General features: G+C 42.4%; 2 protein-coding genes across 4 annotated transcripts in view; one reads left to right on the top strand and one right to left on the bottom strand.

Annotated features, from left to right (window-relative positions):
* Positions 1-14,336, top strand: part of CABLES1 (Cdk5 and Abl enzyme substrate 1) — a 51,818-nt gene extending 37,482 nt beyond the window's left edge. For both annotated transcript variants that reach the window (XM_083451647.1, XM_083451646.1), the window contains 3 exons: positions 8,823-8,929; positions 10,179-10,386; positions 10,625-14,336. In XM_083451647.1, the coding sequence (XP_083307773.1) occupies positions 8,823-8,929; positions 10,179-10,386; positions 10,625-10,765 (456 nt within the window). In that variant the 3' untranslated portion in view covers positions 10,766-14,336. The remainder of the gene's footprint in view (positions 1-8,822; positions 8,930-10,178; positions 10,387-10,624) is intronic.
* Positions 14,337-18,995: 4,659 nt separating this feature from the next.
* The window catches only part of TMEM241 (transmembrane protein 241), a 38,165-nt gene continuing 36,699 nt past the window's right edge, over positions 18,996-20,461 (bottom strand). For both annotated transcript variants that reach the window (XM_083451682.1, XM_083451684.1), the window contains one exon: positions 18,996-20,456. In XM_083451682.1, coding sequence (XP_083307808.1) covers positions 20,396-20,456 — 61 coding nt within the window. In that variant the 3' untranslated portion in view covers positions 18,996-20,395. The remainder of the gene's footprint in view (positions 20,457-20,461) is intronic.

Genomic DNA, 20,461 nt, shown 5'->3' with positions numbered 1-20,461 from the left:
GGCGCCCATTGTCACATCTAATTTGGCTCTTAAAACTACTGTATACAGTAGCAGATAGGCCTGTAGTCCTGAATAGAATACAGCTTTAATTACCACATTTCACAAGTGGGCAGAGTAAAGAGTAGCCCTTATGTCAGCATGGAACATTTTGTTCTCTCTATGTTGAGCTCCGGTGTGTAATTAAACTTTCATTAGTTGGCAGGCTTTTGTCATTAGAGCTTGGCAGCTGCAGCCCTATAGAAATTATTGTCTCTTATGGGTGTGGACACAAACTAAGTGGAGTGAGTGAGACCAGGAAACACACACACACACACACACACACACACATTGGGGTATGGGAGCACTGAGACATATGAGATGGTCTGAACAAGTAGTGGTGTAAATTGGCTTTTGTCCACTGCATTCAGAATAGAGCAACAGTTGGGCATTGTCTTGTCTGTTTTTCTAGCCTTTTGAATAGAATTCTGTCAGCAGGATGGATGGAATTATAACGGACCAAATGACAACTGCAGAATTTGATACAATAATATTAAATAATAATTTAATTTATATCCCGCCCATCTTGCTGGGTTTCCCCAGCCACTCCGGGCTGCTTACAACATATATAAAAACACAGCAAAGCATCAAGCGTTAAAAAACAAAATATCCTATATGAGCAACAAATAGAAACCAATAATGACAACAACATGATAACAACAATAATAACAATAATAAGGTGAAAGAGACACCATGTGGTTCATTTTCATCAGCAATATCAAGAATGTAGTTTAGTCTGGAACTTGTCACTTGAGATTGTGTTCTAGGAGGGTAGACTTAACTCTTGTCTTGTGCTGGAACCAGAGTTTCCACCAACTGGAACTGGATGCAGAAGTCATACACTTAGAATTAAATATAATGGTGTTTCTTTGTAACTGCTGAGAGTACCAGGTGCTCAGTCTTTCCACATACGGAGGTGCGGGGGTGCAATTAGTCCCAGCACCGTCCGTTAAGAGTTGGGTGTAATCTTCGATACCTCCCTCTCTATAGAGGCACAGATTACAGCTATAACAAAGGCGGCATTTTTTCATCTCCGCCAATCTAAGCAGTTGGCCCCTTATCTCTCTCACCCTGACCTAGCCACTGTGATCCACGTGACGGTCACCTCCAGACTGGATTATTGTAACTCGCTCTACGTGGGGCTGCCCTTGAGACTGACCCAGAAACTCCAGCGGGTGCAGAATGCCGCGGCGAGTCTCCTTATGGGGTCTTCGCTGTGAGATCACATTCATCCGGTACTATACCAGCTGCACTGGCTCCTGGCGGAGTACAGGATCAGGTTTAAGGTGCTGGTTTTAACCTTTAAAGCCCTATACGGCCTAGGACCCTCGTACCTACAGGACTGCCTCTCCTGGTATGCCCCACAGAGAAACCTACGGTCTGCAAATAAAAACATCCTGAAGGTCCCAGGCCACAGAGAGGTTAGGCTGGCCTCAACTAGAACCAGGGCTTTATCAGCTGCGGCTCCAATCTGGTGGAACGCTCTGTCACAAGAGACTAGGGCCCTGCGGGACCTGACATCTTTCCGCAGGGCCTGCAAGACAGAGCTGTTCCACCAGGCCTTTGGTCAGGGCCCAGCCTGACTCCTTCCTCTGGCAACCTGCACAGAATTTTGCTTAACGGTTGCCATAAATTTGATTTTAATTCATTTTTATAATGAAATGTTTTTAGAATGTTGGATTATTTGATTGTTGGATTATTTGATTGTTGTTAGCCGCCCTGAGCCCGGCTTTGGCTGGGGAGGGCGGGATATAAATAAAATTTATTATTATTATTATTATTATTATTATTATTATTATTATTATTATACAAATTTGGAGTGGGGTAGGAAGAGAGTGTAATTTAGCTTTGCTATAGTTTAATAATTGGGAGTCAGGATCCTTGCTGATCTACTGCACATCACCCAGAGATGTACCAGTAGATCCCAATCTTCTGCCCACCATACTTTAGGAGGGACAGAAGAGAAGCTTGGACTGCAGTTTGGCTACATTTGAATTGCCATATTTTCCCCCTGATGGAATCTCTGTGCTTTTAAAACACCTGAACAGCAGGCAGAAATACAACAGAGGCTGCTTGCCAACAAATATTCTTCTTAAACCAGGGAACATGTTCTATAATAAATCATCACACAACCATCTGTCATAGGAATCATAGAAGCAGCAGACTTTTATCTTTTTATTTTTTTAAAGTTGGTACAATTTTCCTTTTTTTATTTGCTGCTGTTTACAGTGTGGCAACATGCAAGCAATTGGTGGAGACAGGCACTTTTCAGACTGATTAACTGTTTCAGTTTTATGTGCCTTCTTGATTATAATTCTGTATCTAGGATACTATAAGGGATGCAAATGTGTAATATTGATTTACTGAGAACACTTAAAAAGTACAAGCTGGTGATAATTCTATTGACAAATGTCATTTGTGCTTTCCATGTAGAGGCACCAAATATTTTATTCCTGCAGTACAGTCTGGCATAAAATATTCAGATGCCTTTTGCAGTGATCCTTTTCTTCTGGTGATGATAAAAGGAATCCCCAAGACTGTATTTAAAATTCTGTCACAGACCTTGGGCACATAAACTATTCATAATTTCCATGAAGCAGAGAGCCACAACCACAGCTGCTCTACATTAACTAGGTACTCTCTTTCTCTTATCCTTTATACTACATACAGGCTTCATGGTACTTCGGGTTAAGTACTTAATTTGTTCCGGAGGTCCGTACTTAACCTGAAACTTGTCTTAACCTGAAGCACCACTTTAGCTAATGGGGCCTTCTGCTGCTGCTGTGCCGCCACAGCACGATTTCTGTTCTCATCCTGAAGCAAAGTTCTTAACCTGAAGCACTATTTCTGGGTTAGCGGAGTCTGTAACCTAAAGTGTATGTAACCTGAAGCGTATGTAACCTGAGGTACCACTGTACTGAATTGTGTTATCACAGTTGCACACACATAATTCATTCTTTCAGTTTTAAAAAGCTACTAGCACAAACACTGATGAATGGGTTCAGTCCAAAGCAATTTAGTCAGGGTTAAACCACAGAGCCTAGGACTTGCCGATCAGAAGGTTGGCGGTTCGAATCCCCGCGACGGGGTGAGCTCCTGTTGCTTGGTCCCTTCTCCTGCCAACCTAGCAGTTCGAAAGCACATCAAAAAGTGCAAGTAGATAAATAGGTACCGCTCTAGTGGGAAGGTAAACGGCGTTTCCGTGCGCTGCTCTGGTTTGCCAGAAGCGGCGTAGTCATGCTGGCCACATGACCTGGAAGCTGTACGCCAGCTCCCTCGGCCAATAAAGCGAGATGAGCGCCGCAACCCCAGTGTCGGTCACAACTGGACCTAATGGTCAGGGGTCCCTTTACCTTTACCTTTAATTCCCATTGAAAACACTGGGACTTGAGATGATTATGGTTTTTCTTTTTTACATTAATTTCAATGTAAAGCACAACTGGATCCAAACTCATTGTGTTTTGACAATTGAGAGAAGGCATGACATTTGACAAATGAATCAGTTGGAGGAAGAGCTGTAGCTCAGTGGTGGAGCACACAGTTTGTGTGCAGAAGTTCCACTGCCCAGTCCATGCACCTCCCGGTTGGGCTGGGGAAGACCCCTGCCTGAAAGCTAGTTAAGCTGCTGACAGTCACTGTTAACAGGACTCAGTCACAGTGCCTGACGTTTTGCAGAGTGATTTTACCAACTATGAACCAAATCTGTAGGTCTGGTCATGAATATTTCCATCTACATTTATGGCATTTGAGTGCAGCTCAAAGCACCCATGAATGGAGCGACTTCATTTAGACCACAACTGTTGCTGCCACATGATATTAAGTATTCAGACATAGAAAAATGTGCATGGCTAATGTTTCTTACAATAAAATAAAAAAATTCCATCCAGTAGCACCTTAGAGACCAACTAAGTTTGTTATTGGTATGAGCTTTCGTGTGCATGCACACTTTTTGAGATACATACACTTTTTCAGATACATCTGAAGAAGTTTGCATGCACACGAAAGCTCATACCAATGACAAACTTAGTTGGTCTCTAAGGTGCTACTGGACGGAATGTTTTTGTTTTGTTTCAACTACAGTAGACCAACACGGCTACCTACCTGTTTCTTACAATACTTAGAGGGAGCTTTGTGAAGGCTATGTATATGGCAGTTACCTTTCTTCCAATGGGTTAGTGGCTTGAGTTATATTTCTGGTCTTTTTTTCTGGCTTGTAAATTATTGTAGAAAACAAGTCTGTCTAGGGATGGATATCCGCTACTTGATTTTGCTTCAACTTCTTATATTTTTGGTTGCTGGACAACTTCCAAGAGTGATTCAGAATAACTTTGTGGAGACTTCTTTGCAATCTAGTTATTTGTCTCAATGGTAGGCCATGGCAAAGGCTCAGACTGCAGGATGGCAGCGCATAGTTTAGCTGTTCATTCCACCAAAGGCGATGGCAGGTCACTGCTGTGTTTGCTGTGTCTGGCTGAAGAATTGAATGCATGCCAGGATAAATAGCTACCAGTTCCAGTGGATGCATGCCAGCTTTTCTCTCAAGTTTAAGTGCTAACAATATTTTCATGTCCTTTGCTTTTTAAGGACATGCCATATGACTTACCAAACCAACCATATTCTAAAAGGTAATATAATTTGCTGTTGCAGTTTGAGAAGCTGGACTGCAAGAGAAAGCTAGCTTTCTTCAGAGATCCACCCCCCATAGTAAAAGACAGTTAAAATAAAATGCGATAAAATCATGTATACTTTTGTAAGTAAATTTCTGACTGTTCCGTACTTGCTCTTTTCTACACAGTATACAGGCAGAACTGGAGGGTGTTGGTAGCCTTTTCTGTCAAGCACTGAGCCCTAACAATTGATCAGAAATAACAGAATTAATATATTAAGGGAGGAAGGTCCTTCCAGTGTAAAGGACGTGACACTTAGCATTCCTCTGAATCCATTAGCTTAGAAAGTACTAGTGATATTCGTCATGGGGCACTTTCATAAAAACAGCAACACACGTACACATGAATATCTGAGAGAGGGCACATCCTTGCCTGAATTGTTTCTGAACTAATTTATAAACCATTTTGGAATATATTTGTGGATTTCCCTGTAGACTTGTGCAGCTTCTCTCTTGGCATTTACTCAAAAGAGCGCTGAAAGTGTAATAGCGTAGCACTCAGACTTCTTTTTCTAAAGACTCTCCTTCCTGGAAGGGAGGGGAGTGGTTGTGGGCGGGAGCCCGAGCTCCGCCCCTTGCAGGGGGCCGCCGCCCCCTGCTCTCCCTGTTGCCTGGCTGGCGCCCCGCCCACTGACCGGCTGCCAATCGGGAGCCGGCGGGGGGCGTGCCCAGGTAACTTTAAGTTACCGCGCCAGCCCTCGCCCCGGCCTCATTTTCTCGTCGCCCGCCGAGAGTCACCCACCCTCCACTCCCTTCAGCTTAGGGTCTTGACCTTGCTATGGACCTTAGGTTGGTCGCCCTGGTTAGGCGGGGGGCCTGGTAGGAGTTTTTCCACATGGCATTAGGCCATTTGGTTTTTTCGCCTGCCTCGTAGCAATCGTCACAACTTTCGTGGTATTGGTGGGTAGGTTAGGCATTGGATTATTGTGTTGTGGTGTGTCGGAAGGCTAGGTGTGGCCATCGCCTACGCCTTCAATTTTGGGTATTCCGTTAAAGGAATCCGGCGGTCGTGTATTCTGTCCGATGCCTGCTTGGCGGGAGGCCATGGCACGACCCCCGGTGGCATCAGGGGAGAGCCTATAGTTGTATTTATCATCAACAGGCTCCGCCTACTGGTGGTTCAACCCCTGTGGTGGACATCCAATGCCTAAGCCAATACCTTTTCACTGCTGTAACCAATAAAGTTGTGGCCTTTTCATGCCCATAAACCATATATCACGTGTCCTGGTGTATTCATTCTCACCCCGCGGGGGTCGGGTCCTCGAACCACACACTTGTGTTGCACAAGTGTTATGCACTTTGGGGGGAAACAGAACTCTGTAGATAGAAAAGTTCAGCATCCTGGACAAACGTATGTTGTTCTATAAAGTGTGCTGTGTCACTCAGTGTTCCCGCTACCCAGAATTCCAAGGTGCACTTTTCAAACCATCCAGTTTAAATGATACCATAGAGAAGTGTGTGAATGGTTTAGCAGTTTTCGTGGGAAGAACAGGCAAAGGCTTTACTTGAAGAAGTAAGAGGGGAGTGACCCAAAGTATATACACCTTAAAACTTGTGGCTTCTACAACGGATGGAGAACCTCTGGTCTTCTAGATGTTGTTGGAACTATAACTCCCATCATATCTGATCATTGGCCAAGCTTGCAGAACAATTCTGTACATGTCTACTCAAAAGTAAACTCCACTGATTCAGTGGGATTTAGTCCCAGGTTAAGTGTATGTTGGAATGTCGCCTTAATTACCAAAGAAACATAGGGCAAGAAAGGAAGTATATTCAGGAAGCGACAATTTTAGGCACATCCGATATGTGTACAATTGTGCACACGTGCATCATGTTTAACCCCAGAGTGACCCAAAATGACAGAAAAAGGAATGGGGTGGAGGCGGAATAGGGTGTTTGCAGGTTTCAGGGTTTGCAGGTTTCAGGGTTGTTTCAAATATATCCAATTTTACTTAACCATGCACTCCCTTGGAACATAAATTGGGAGTTGCCTGTATGTCAAGACAGTCTGTTACTATTTAAAGTGGTTTCTTAATCACAACAACACTATCTTCATATCAGCTTTGGCAAAACTATGGCAAAATTTCTAATATCAACTTCCTTCACCTGCTCATCTCTCAGTATAATATATGTCATCACTTACCAAGAGTTTCCTCTGCTGTCTACATCAGACAAGGTAGTCTCTATGCAAGAGAACAAATGGATAGACTTTATAAATGGAACAAAAATACTTTGGAGCAGAGGTTTTCAATCTTAATGAGTCCATGGCTCCCTTGATCAACTACATTCTTTCTGCGGCACCCCTATGGAGCTCAGGACTCCAGTTATGTCACCCCTTGCCTGCAGAGCTGGTAGCCTCTCACCCTTTTTCAAACACCCTCCCTTGTGGAATGTTTATTCAGCCTCCTCTCCTTGGGAGTCCTCTGGGCAGCTGCTGCCCCCCCCCAACCCCAAAGAGAGGTGCCTCATCACATTGCACCACAGGGGCCTGGGAAGAGGATGTCCCCAGTGTTAACACCCCAAAGGAGTCTGGCCAAAGGTGAACATGAGGCCAGCATCTTACCTTGGAAGGCAGCAGTGGCGGCAGCAGGCACTGCTGACACCACTTGGTGGAAAGGCTCCCCTTCAGCATCAGGCGCTCAGCTCCCAGGCAAGCCTTGCACACAGCAAGCACAAGAAAGGCCAGTGCAGTGCATACTTGCCTCCCACTTGTCTGTCAGTTCCCAACAGCAAGGGCTAATGGACTGGCTGACTGGGCTCCCTCGCCCGCTTGCTTGCTTGCTTGCTTGCTTGCTTGCTTGCTCTGAGGCCGCCTCAGCTCCTGGCAACCTGCACCCCCAGCCAGCCCCAGAGGCACCATTCACCTGGGGAACTTGTAGCCAGGGCTGCTGCAACAAACAGCCATGAAAGCCTTTGGGAGGCAGAGATGCAAGAGGGCATCAGAGGAGGGAGGGATGGAGGGACAGAGGCCAATGTTGCCCAAGGCACCCGTGACCATAATTCAAGGCACGCCAGGGTGCCACGGCACACTGGCTGAAAAGCACTGCTTTAGTGGAAAACTTTAGTGTAAAATTACTGAGCTAAAATTTCATCAGCAAATTTAACAGCAGGTGTTAATTTAACATAGCATAGCTGAAAAGATAATATTCTCAACAGTACCAGCTCATGTAAATAATATGGACACGTCTCAGTATTTTGCAAGGGGAAAAGAGCATATTGAGAAACATAAAGTATTTTTCCTTATTGGTAAGTTTACATAGAAATTCTGAAACCTTCTATCTCAAGTATCTTCTTGAAGATAAATAATATTACCCTGGCCGTGGCAAAATTTCTCTCACAGCTAATAAGAAATAGAAATCAACATGCTCTGGATAAAATATAGTGACTGCCTTGGAATCTCTGTATCTCTGCTGCATTCTGCTTTTGAAACTGTTTTGTGGGTCTTTGAACTGTAACAAAGAATGTGTATTATTAAAGTGGTTTTAAGCATTTGTTGCCCTAGCACAACAAAGCCACTCTTACTGCACTTTTTGCAGTTTAGGAAAGTGATGGGGAAGTGCATTGAAAAGTGTGAACTGAATGTATACAGAAAGATGTATAAACTTCCTGCAAGCAAATGAAGATGTATGCGGAATGAGTGTATGTTCTCTCATAACCTCCCCACAAACTGAGAGTGAATGCTCCATAAATAGGTTATCTAGAGGAGCACTATAAGAGTGAGCCATTCATTAACCTATTGCTACTCTTGCATTTATGGCCTTTTGACCCTACTGTTTAAAAGTACATATATATAGCATAAATGTGGGTGGGTGCATGTGCACACACATACCAAGTGACAATCACAACATGCATCTGATAAAATGAATTCTAGATCATGACTATGCCAAAATAGCAGTTTTTAAAAGTACCAAATAACCTTCTATTGCATTTTATGGTGTTGGAATAAAATTGATGTCCTCTGAAACAATAATCAGATAAGCATCTTCTTGATGGCTATTGCCAGAGTGTACTTAAGATCATTTTTAGGATAAGAACATGCAACTATTTCTTACTTTTGCTGATTCTACTGGAAATTTTGAGAAAATTCACCTTGAATTCCCCCCCCCCCGATCTTTTACAGACAACAGTAATTGATTATGTGAAGCCATCAGACCTTAAGAAAGATATGAACGAGACCTTCAAGGAAAAGTTTCCTTACATCAAGCTGACACTCAGTAAAATAAGAAGGTACCATTGCCGTGCAGCTACCCTTAATAGGTTTGGTAGATGGAGGTAAAATATTAACAGTAGGTTTTCTGGAAGAGTGACCTCCAAAGGCCATTGTTACAGAAGAAACCATCTGTTTGCTTAGACTAGAAAGCTGAATAAATAAGATAGGGATCGTGTGGTCTAAGTATATATTATGGTCCTGCAGTGTTTTTAAATATCTAAAGGAACAGAAAGGTAAGGACAAGGATGTGAATGTTCTTGTGAAAGCTGCTGAAAAAGGGGCAGAGAGAATTTCTGAAATTAGTGAAAGCTGTTGCAACCAAATGATAATAAGACTTAATCATGGGTATATTTTAATAGATGAAAGGTTGTTCTTCTATTGTTGAATTGAAGACGTGTTGGTACAAAGATGTCTGCTGCATTGCAAACTTCACAAATTGTTATTTCTCAGTGGTCAGCAGGCTCCTAGAGTTGCATACAGAGAAGCACAACAGGGTACAGATGTGATGACAAAATACTCCATTAATACTTACGAGCAGCCAAGGCCAAATACAATGGGATAACATCGAGCTGTATCCTTTGTGCCCCTGTCCCATTTGTACAGGTGTATCAACACCTTTTCAGTCTCTGCAACAGCATATACTTAAAAGTTAGGGAGCAGAAGGAATTATGGAAGAGCTATCATTGGGCCAGAACATTAGTACAGTGGTGCCTCGCAAGACGAAATTAATTCGTTCTGCAAGTTTTTTTGTCTTGTGAATTTTTTCGTCTTGCGAAGCACCAATGTGTATTGACGGTTTCCCATAGGAATGCATTGACGGTTTTTAAAAAAAGGTGCAAGACGTTTTCGTCTTGCGAAGCAAGCCCATAGGGAAATCTGTCTTGCGAAGCAACTCAGAAAACGAAAAACTCTTTCGTCTTCCGAGGCATTCGTCTTGCGAGGTACCACTGTATTTCAGGAGCTCCAGTTCCTTTGTATGCTTCTGTTTCCTTGCCTCCAGTCCACCGTCTAGTCCAAAATGATAGAAGTTAGAGATTCAGGACTTGCAATAATATTTTTGGACAAAAAAAAATGACTTCAAACATGAACAATTCAATGTCCAGAAATTCAGGGGACACTTTACATTCGCAGGTGCTGAGAGTGAAGCGTAGCAGTATGATATATTGGCAGTTTACTGGTGGTGTTTAGGCAAGCCTTCTGAATGATAGGTAGTGCTATTACAATCTTTGAGTTTCTTCAGCAACACACCTTTCCCTCCCCTTTCAGCCTGAAGCGAGAGATGCGCAAACTAGCTCAAGAAGAGTGTGGTTTTGAGGAACCCACCGTGGCGATGGCCTTCGTCTATTTTGAGAAGCTTGCCCTCAAGGGGAAACTCAACAAGCAGAACAGAAAGCTCTGCGCTGGAGCATGTGTCCTACTCGCTGCCAAAATCGGCAGTGACCTCAAAAAGCACGATGTGAAACATCTTATCGATGTAAGTACCCCCAGGCCACAAACCTTCGCCACAAAAAGTAGCAGTGAAGGAGGGTTGACCCGGCAGTGGCTTAGATGAAAGGAATTGCTGTGTCTTCATTATATCATGCATTGGCCTTTGCTTGTTAGCTGCATCAGAAAGGTTGGATGTAATTTTAAGACCTATTTTAAACTTGCAAGTGCAATTGGAAGAAGCTAAGTACATGACTAATACACTAATCTGTTTGGCTTTGTTGTAGAAACTGGAAGAGAAGTTCCGATTGAACAGGAGGGAGCTGATTGCCTTTGAATTCCCAGTGTTAGTGGCCTTGGAATTTGCTCTCCATCTACCTGAACATGAAGTGATGCCACATTATAGACGCTTGGTCCACCATTCCTAGCACAGGCTACCCTTCCGAGAAGAGGGAGGGGTTTAAAAACTTTTTTTTCCCTGTTGAGCTCAGAAGAGCAGCAGTTACTACTGGAAATGCAAAAATGGGGGCACAGATGCCCCAGCACCCTTTATTCTCTTTTCAGTGCAGCTTTTCAACCTGATCGTAGGAATAATTCCTTAAGACTCTCAGGCTAGACGAACTGTTTTAACTACTCGACGCAAGTGATGAATGAGTTGCATGTGAGTGAACCGTGGGTGGAGCAGATTCACACCACTTGGACAAAAAAAAAGAACTTCCTTGAGTTCCCCATAAACTTTCCTGCGAGGAGAAGGAAGATTAAACAGCAGCCTTCATTTCACACTTTATTTAAACTATACATTCTGCTCCTGCGGAAACCTCATCAGCTTTCCCAGAAGCGGTTTCCATATTACAAAAGGATTCCTAAAGCAATGACGGGTTGCGGAAGATACCTTCACTGTGTCAACAACGTGCCAATCTATTTTTGTATCTGTTCTTGAAAGTGCACTTTTCCTGGTGGGTGGGATGATGATTTAGTTGAGAGACGCTGAGCAGGTTTGGAATCAGGTGGAAGGAAGCCTTGGATCATTGCTAGAATTTTGTTTACTAAAGGCCAGAGGACAACTTTTCTCTATTTGCTTAAAGACGTAATTACTGAAAGGGAGATAATCTGGGTTCATTTGAATAACCAGGCATGATCTTTTGCAATCCCTGGTTGTTGGTTTGTTTTCCCCGCATCAACATCTTTTATTTTTTTATATATCAAAATTACACTACTTTAAAAAAAAAGTATGACACCTACAAATGAGAAACCAACAGCTGCTTTTGTTTTCACTTTTGTATGTGATGCCATTCAAATGTTCAGTATGGAAGAGAGAGGACATTTTGAAAGTGTCTTGTTCTAAGCCACATGCGTATTTCTAACCTCTGTACTTTCCCTCTGTGGAGATGGTTAGACTTGCACTCTGTAGTGTTTGTATTTTGTGCTCTATGTTAGAGTGCATTCTGAGGCACGTTGATGGTGCTGTATGTTTAAACAGTGTTTTTTAAAAACCAACTTGTACAGCCAAGGGCCAGAATCGGCCACCTAGGGCCTTGATAACAGACACTTGCCTCAAGTGTGGGTAATTTTTTGTTGTTGTTGCTGTTGTTTTAAAATAGAATTGGCTGTACAAATCAAATTTCAGAGTGGGGGGGCACTGAAATTGTTACATTTTTTCATACTTCACTACTTGGCAAACTTATAGTACTTTTAACTGTGTTCATAAATTACAAAACCCAGGCTGAGATGCAAAGCTTATACAATCCCCATGTGTGTTCTGTTTTCTAAATATTTGTATGTGTGCATTTGGGGTTGTATATAATGTAGCACTAAGGTGAATGTTCTGCCTGCAGACGAATTTCTCCTTGCCCAAGGGAACATTCTTGCCCTCTTCCCACCCCCCACGAACAGCCTAAACATGTTCTGAGGCTTCTTCCAGCCCTCCAGAGCAATTTGGGGACAGTGTGAGGCATGTGCAGAGGGAGGAGAGCAGGGAAATCCCGTTGGATAGCACTAATCCTTGTGCTAGCTCAACTATTTAGTTACATTCCGCCTGCATGTGTATATGTGTGTATATACATGCGTATACACACACACATATACACAATATGAGAAGATAATGACAGCTGGATGTGCTTGCTACTATGCTAGAGGACATACAACAAAGAATTAAATTACTATTTTTATATGTAGTTAATGTACATGTCCCACTTTTTCTAGTGCAGATTCACTTAACACAGTTCTTGGCTGACACAGTGATTTCAATAAAGTTGAGTATTTTACTGTTTATAGCGTAATACAATTAATTGAGCAACAGTTGTGTCCACCAAGATAATCTACCACTTTTTTCTCTTTTTTCCCCTGTAGCAGTCATTAGTGACACTGGAAATGACAGAAGTTGGGAACAAAAGTACAGCCAAGAAAATATACAAATACAAAACTCCATTGAAACCTGTAGATTTTGAAACAAAAATCCACTTTATTGGTGTAGCTTTGCATCCTCTTTTTGGCTTTCAAACACGAATGCTCCATTGTCTGACTTGTATATTGCAAGTATAAACTAAAAATATATTGAATGATACCTCCGTTAGAGGAACTAAGAATAAAACTCTGTTGTTAAAGTAACAAAATTGCCAGTTCCAGAATTCTCGCTCACTTGCCCTCTTCCATATTAATGTATTCCCGTAAGCTAGTTTGAAGAATGGAGAAAAACACTAGTTTTCTGCAACTCCAAGGAAATCCTCATTTAAATTAAGGGAATTTGCATTTTCTGCATCTTCATTTAGCCAAACCCCAAAAATGTATATTCTCCATAGCCTCAAGACCAAAAACTGTTCTGCAATGCATAATTAAAAGGTTTATTGATTAAAACAATCGTCTGGCTTCAGCTATGGTCCAGTGCATATTATTTGGAGGGCCTAAGACCCAAGTGCATACATAAGATCAGACAGGATGTTTTATCATTCCTTTGCCGTTATCATTTTGCATGGAAAGACTTTTCTTGGGTGGCAAAATTCAGAGTGGAGAATGATGGCACTTTGTAAACCAAAGGAACACCCTGTGCTCTGTCCGCCACCTAACCCAAAATAGCATCTGTGCCTTCAACAATTTTGGGGGAAAGAGAGCCCTTGTCCCTAGACCCTCTGTTGCTGCAGAGAGCTATTCACCCACATTCCTTTCCTATTTGCTGTGGGACAGTATCCCTGTTAATATGTTATCCCTCCTCCTTTGAAAAGAGGTGCTGCAGACGGCATAGTGGGTGTGGATCCTTGGCTGATGCCTTTCTGAAGTTACCTGGGACAGAAAGTACACAAGTGCTGTTCCATTACTTCAGTGTGGGTTTGCGTAGTGCAAATGCAGTTCTAAATCCTTTCAATATCTATGCAGGTTTATGCAGAGTCAAGATACAGAAATTAGCCCTCATCAACAAACTGGACAGGATTCTTGAGTGGCATCCTTGTTGGAAACATCCTGCTTTCATTTGCAGAAATGTTTGGCTGCTTCTTTTTTGGGGGGGGGGGTTACAGGGGAAGGCGTTTTGCATAAAAGCACCGACAAAAATGAAAAAAACTGTAGCGTAAATTGAAGCCATACTGATGAAATGTCAATGCACAAAACACGACTGAAGTAAACGATAGTAATTCTCCCTTCTTTCTCCAAGATTGCATTTAAAAATAGCAATGAAATGGTGAATAAAAGAAAAAAAAGGTTTTACCGTATTTTTGTTTCTCAAAACCAAGAATTTTGACTTGTAAATAGTTCCATTAAAAAAAAAAGAAAGACATGGGCTTTTGGAAAATCCATTTCTTTTCTCTTCATAATGTTTTGAGATGATGTACTATGCACTGTATTGTACAGATTATTATTTTGAAAAGCTGTTTTCTCCGCATACACCCAAGCAAGTGAAACTTTTCAAAAGCTCTGCCTGCCTACAGTGTTACACAAAATGTGTACGGGTGGTGGTGCAGGAACAATGAGGCCACCGATACCTAAATACAGTATGTCTTTAAGATTAAATTGTTGGTGTCTCTCACTTCATTGCTACCATTACGTTCCTGAAGTGTTCATTATTCAGTGGATTTTTAAAATTCTGTAACTTAAATGAAAAGAAAAACAAGTGGTTTTCAAGTAGGCTTAGCATAGTGTAATAGCTTTTGTTTGCGTCTATATTGTTCACAGGGAAAAGAAAGTGAAGTCTTAATACCAGTGCAAAAACATTGCAATACAACAGCAACGCTAACATGGGAACACCTCTCTTCTCTTGTCTGAAAAGAGCTAGTACTGATGGCAAGATGCAGGTAAGGAAGAGGAAAGCAGAGCTCATGTTTTGCAAACTAAAGGTTCCAGGTCCTCTTGCATCTCCAAGACCCTTCAGAGCTGCTGCCAGTCAGTAGATAATGCTGAGCTAGAGAGACGTGATTGTGTGTGTGATTCTGGACAAGGCAGCTTCCAGTGTAAGAAAGGTTCTCAGCGCAGTGAACTTTGACTGTATCATTAAATGCAAAAGCCCCATAGGGCATCCACAGGACTCAATACTGGACGGTAACAGTCATTTTATTACACACCTGCACCTGATAAACAGTAAGAATATTACCACTTGGCAGGAAAATCCTAAAACTCAGGTTACTGGCGTGTGAAGGGTCTGATCTTTTTGACCATGATGTCACACAATATTAACTACAAGGTTCTGCTATGGACCATTTTCCTGTGAAATTTCATTAGAACTACTTGTGTTCTATCTTAGGCAAATATACTGGCTTGGAGACAGAGATGTGCCCATTGAAGGGTGTGGATAGAAAATGACTCCCACACTCCCCCCTCTGCAGTAGCTCTGGAAAATGCCTCTTCTGAGCCATCTGGGAAGCCTACTTAACAGTGAAGGAACTGGGGATCTCCAAAAACGTGAGCCAGAGGCACCTTTCATGAGCAGAGCAGAAGGTGTATCTGCCTGATTTTATGGAATTTTCCTCCCGTCAGCTCTCTGAATATAGGAAGAGGCTTTTGGGGAGGCTGGGAAGAAAAATCAGTCTACCCACTGCCTTCCATTGGTGCATCTCTAGTTCTAAGCCACTATCTAGACTTCAGTTCCTCAGATGCTTCTTACTCATAGCAACATATTGAAGTGATAGTAAAACGGCAATTGGCAGTACTTGCAGAATGGTTAAAAATACTGCGAAGTGCTAAATTTAACCCATCCTTTTATAGCTTATACAGTATTTTTATGCCTGGAGCTATGAGGAAATCAAGAGAATAATATTTCAATTATCCTGTGTGTTGCCTGGAACTGATAATCCATGCAAGGAAACAGGAGGGTTATAAAATCTACAGAGGCAATCATAGCAATCCACGGGAGTCTTGAGGATGTCTCCTAAAAGGATGTTAAAATAAAAAACTTTTCTGTTGAAGCAAAGCATTTCTGAAATGGCAGCTGAGGCACTTGAACTTTAAAATCTCTTCCCTCTATTTTGTTGTATTGCAGGAAAGGTAGTACTTAAGGAAAAACAACTCCGTGTTTATCTAAATCCATTTTGTATAACCTGCTAGGTTCATGATAATTTTCAAGGGTGTAGCTGGCACACTGAAATCCTTACATCTGCTTAACCAGGGAGCAACTCCCATTGAACACAATGGATCATAACTTCTTAGTGGCAATGTATAGATTTGAGGCATGGTACTGTGGTCTTCAGGAGTTAGAGCTTTCTACCTACTTCATGGGTTTACATCAGGCTTCCTCAAACTCGGCCCTCCAGATGTTTTGAGACTACAATTCCCATCATCCCTGACCACTAGTCCGCTAGCTAGGGACCATGGGAGTTGTAGGCCAAAAACATCTGGAGGGCCGAGTTTGAGGAAGCCTGGTTTACACCATAAAGATCACAACTCTACACTCCCGCAAGAGGGGTGTCCAGTTTTTTTCAAAGTACTCTGCTAAACAGAGGTGGACCTATGCCAGCACAAAAACAAAAACATCTTTCATATTCAGCTTGTGTATGCTACATACGTACATACATACATGAGGGGCGCGGGTGGCGCTGTGGGTTAAACCACAGAGCCTAGGGCTTGCCGATCAGAAGGTCTGCAGTTCGAATCCCCGCAACGGGGTGCGCTCCCATTGCTCGGTCCCAGCTCCTGCCAACCTAGCAGTATGAAAGCATGGCAAAGTGCAAGTAGATAAATAGGTACCACTTCAGCGGGAAGGTAAACAGCATTTCCGTGTGCTGCTCTGGTTCGCCAGAAGCAGCTTAGTCATGCTGGCCACATGACCCAGAAGCTGTACACTGGCTCCCTTGGCCAATAAAGTTAGATGAGCGCGACAACCCCAGAGTCGTCCGCGACATCTTTACCTTTATGCTACATCTACCTATTAGAGCTGAAAGATGAGGACACAGCTAATCTTAACACAGGACTTGCCAGCTGCCATAGGCTACATACGGCCTATTGAAAAGCCATTAGCACCTATTAAGAGGCACTTGGAGCTGTCATGTTTTGAATAAGCTTTTCTAGTCCTAGACTAGGAAAGGATTAAAGAGTTTTATTTTCCCCAGATGTATTAATAATTAGGGCTGCCAGCCACATTTCAGTTATGCAGTTAATTAAGCATTGCTGATGCCGCATCAGCCTGTTGACAGGTAACTTAAAATCAATCCGTTCTGCCTATAACACCTAACAAAAACCTCCAGTAGTGCCCATAAGGAAGTATAAAAATATATACTGTTTAATAAATAAAACTACCACTTAGCCATATTTTTTAAAAAACCACACACATTAATTTTGAAAAGCAAAATAAACTAAAGCTCTTACGCCTATATATATCTCTTAAAAATATTATTAATAGGACTTCCACTGCATCTCATTAGGAAAGTTTATTTCCCTTTGAAACCAGCTGCTTGGTTATGCCTTTGATGCATAAATTATATATAATTGGTGCAATAAATTTTACACATTGGTTTTGCCACCCAGAGTGGCTGGGGAAACCCAGTCAGATGGGCAGCATATAAATAAATTATTATTATTATTATTATTATTATTATTATTATTATTATTATTATTAACCATAGCAAAATATTCTCAGTTTCCATTTCAGGCATCCCCACTTAATATCTTTAGGTAAAGTTAAGGACCCCTGGACAGTTAAATCGAGTCAAAGGCAACTATGGGGTTGCGGCACTCATCTTGCTTTCAGGCCGAGGGAGCTGGCGTTTGTCCACAGGCAGGTTTCCGGATCATGTGGCCAGCATGACTAAACCGCTTCTGGCACAATGGAACACCATGACGGAAAGCAGAGCGCACAGAAACACCGTTTACCTTCCCGCCACAGCGGTACCTATTTAACTACTTGCACTGCCGTGCTTTCAAACTGCTAGGTTGGCAGGAGCTGGGACCGAGCAACAGGAGCTCACCCCGTCACAGGGATTCAAACCACCAACCTTTAAATCGGCAAGCCAGAGGTTCAGTGGTTTAGACCATAGCACCACCCACATCCCATTTAATATCTTTATGTAGATGTGCACCAGTTTTGGAATGTTTCTCACGCGGGGCCTTTAGCATCATATCCCTGGCCACACAGTCAGCAAACATTAGAGGGGACCTATGTGCCTACACACTTGTTCATTGTGTGTGTGTGTGTGTGTGTGTGTGTGTGTGTCTCCTTGGCTAATCAGGCTCCCCAGCCATGTGGAAGAGGGGAGTGGGTGGGTGGGTGTATGATGAGAGGCAACTTTCTAGACCAAAATGAGTCATGGATCTGTAGTTTGGAGCAACTTTAAATCCCAAACAAGATGGCAACCTGTTGTGAGATACAAAGACCCATTTTGTACTCGCAGGTAGCAGCTAATGTTCTTCCCCAACCACCATAATAATGATATTGTGGCCATCATAGATGTATGATTTGTTCTCAGTTCCAAACTGACAGGCTGCAAGCCTGAATGAAAGCTTCACTTTACCTAAATAATTGCCTTTTGAAGCTTGAACCATGTAGGGGTTTATTTATTTATTTTTGCTTTGCATTAGCCTTTTGATTAATGACTGAGTAAAAAGTACATAATTCAACCCTTTTGAGGATATGAAGAGCGATAATGGCATCTGAATGCCCTTGAAGGGGCAGCTGTCCAGAACCAAAAGGCTGGGAGTGGGAGAGAGCAGAAGGCTAACATTGCTATGGAAACTGCCTATATTCCAGTGAAACAAAGTGGCAGAGGAAACGACAAAAGAAGGTCAGTATACTTACAAATACATAGCAAAGATTGAGGCTGCAATCAAATGCATGCTAACCCAGGAGTAAGACTCACTGAACTCAATGGGACTTACTTCCAAGGAGCCATATATAGATTTGCATTATAAACTGTATACAGTGGTACCTCGGGTTACAGATGCTTCAGGTTACAGACTCCGCTAACCCAGAAATAGTACCTCGGGTTAAGAACTTTGCTTCAGGATGAGAACAGAAATCGTGTAGCAGCGACGCGGCGGCAGTGGGAGGCCCCATTAGCTAAAGTGGTACCGCAGGTTAAGAACAGTTTCAGGTTAAGAACAGACCTCCAGAACGAATTAAGTTCTTAACATGAGGTACCACTGTACTGTATACTTGTAGGGATTGCACCTATTGGAATTTAAGATGTGTAAATGCTTTTTTGTGTGTGTATAATAGATAACAATATAAGACAGAAAAAAGACACATTGAAAAATGCAAATAAGATTTACTACTCAGTTATTTTACATTCAACATGGCCTTGTGCTAATCAGTTATCACTTCAAGGTACTCTTTTCTATTAGCTGAGCTTTCCAGCGTCCATGAACACACATCAGATTGTGGTTTCTGGTTTTCAAATATTTGGGGTAAGTGGGGGTGGAGGGCAGTCCAAAGCTTGAACTAAACATCTCTTAGCTTTTTTATGCAGACAGAATAATTGAATGTGATACTTCCATCTTATAAGAGGGTATACCAAATCTATGCTGGTTACAGTATTATTTTCACAGTGAATAAGGTCACTCAAGCCTATTTTGTTTAAAAAAACATACAGAAGAAGTGTTCCACAAAGAATACAGCTGTTGTGGTGCTATACATCAGTGGAGGATCATCAGCTACCTGGTTGATAACCTTAAACCGAATGGAAACTCTGACAAGAACGCCTGCAGAACTGGTACTATTTGCAAGGTACGGCAGAAACAGTCGCTTTGCTTGTGCTTCCATGTAGATACTCCCAAGTGCCAATCTTCAGAATGGTCATGCTTAAGGCTCAGTAGGAATTGCTTATAATCATGGAACAAAGATCAGCCACCTCCTGCTGCAATCATGACACAACTATTCAATAGGATTTGGTTCTGAAAAGACGCGTCCGATTGCGCTGTTGGACATTGTGCTTGTCTGTGTCCACACTCAAGAACACATAGAAAGTGTGCCCTCTTCCTCTGCATGCACATACAAACAGATTTCCGCAGTGGATTCACATCGCAACCCTTACGCATTTACACAGGAGCAAATCCCATTAAACAGGCTTTCTTTCTGAGCAGACCCACGTGGTTTTGTTTCTTCATGTTTCACTGGAGTTGTGTATGATGGGAGAGCAAGGAAGAAGCAAGCACACCCCCTGGGCAATGCATGTCCCAGACTGAGCACAAAATACTACCAAGTCTTCCCTGTGCCCAAATACACCTGGAAATCTGCCACAGACCAAGAAGCTTGTCCATTCTCCCTTCACAAGTGAGACTACGGTCCTATAATTTATATTGTGATAAAGGGACAGCTGTCAAATTCTGAATGGTGCAGAACTCGAAGTAAGGTTGGAAAGGGGGCGGGATAAGCACCTTTCTTACAGCAGTGCATGCCCAGGTGGTTTTACGGTAGTGGATCTAGTTGAGACTGCACAATTTAGTTTAGCCTGGCTAGTATAAAGGTTAACGGAGTCCTGACTTTCTGCACTGCTATTAATAACATTTTTAAGGCTCTGAAGAAAGAAGAATGTGGAATTAAGTCACTTGCAGTTTGCACATCTTCACTGCTGTTGTTTTGGATTTTTCAGTCACTGACTGATGGGAATGCTTGGTTATTCTCTTCTTCATAATTTCTCCTTATATATTCATATGCCAGTCCTTTCGATGTAAAGCAGTGAGGCTTCAGCAAATCCACCAAGTAAAAGACTGTT

The sequence above is a fragment of the Podarcis tiliguerta genome, assembly GCF_965153285.1.
Source record: "Podarcis tiliguerta genome assembly, chromosome: 7".
Classification (NCBI taxonomy): domain Eukaryota; kingdom Metazoa; phylum Chordata; class Lepidosauria; order Squamata; family Lacertidae; genus Podarcis; species Podarcis tiliguerta.
Note: the sequence above shows the minus strand (reverse complement) of the source record. Positions and strands in the feature narration are given on the sequence as shown.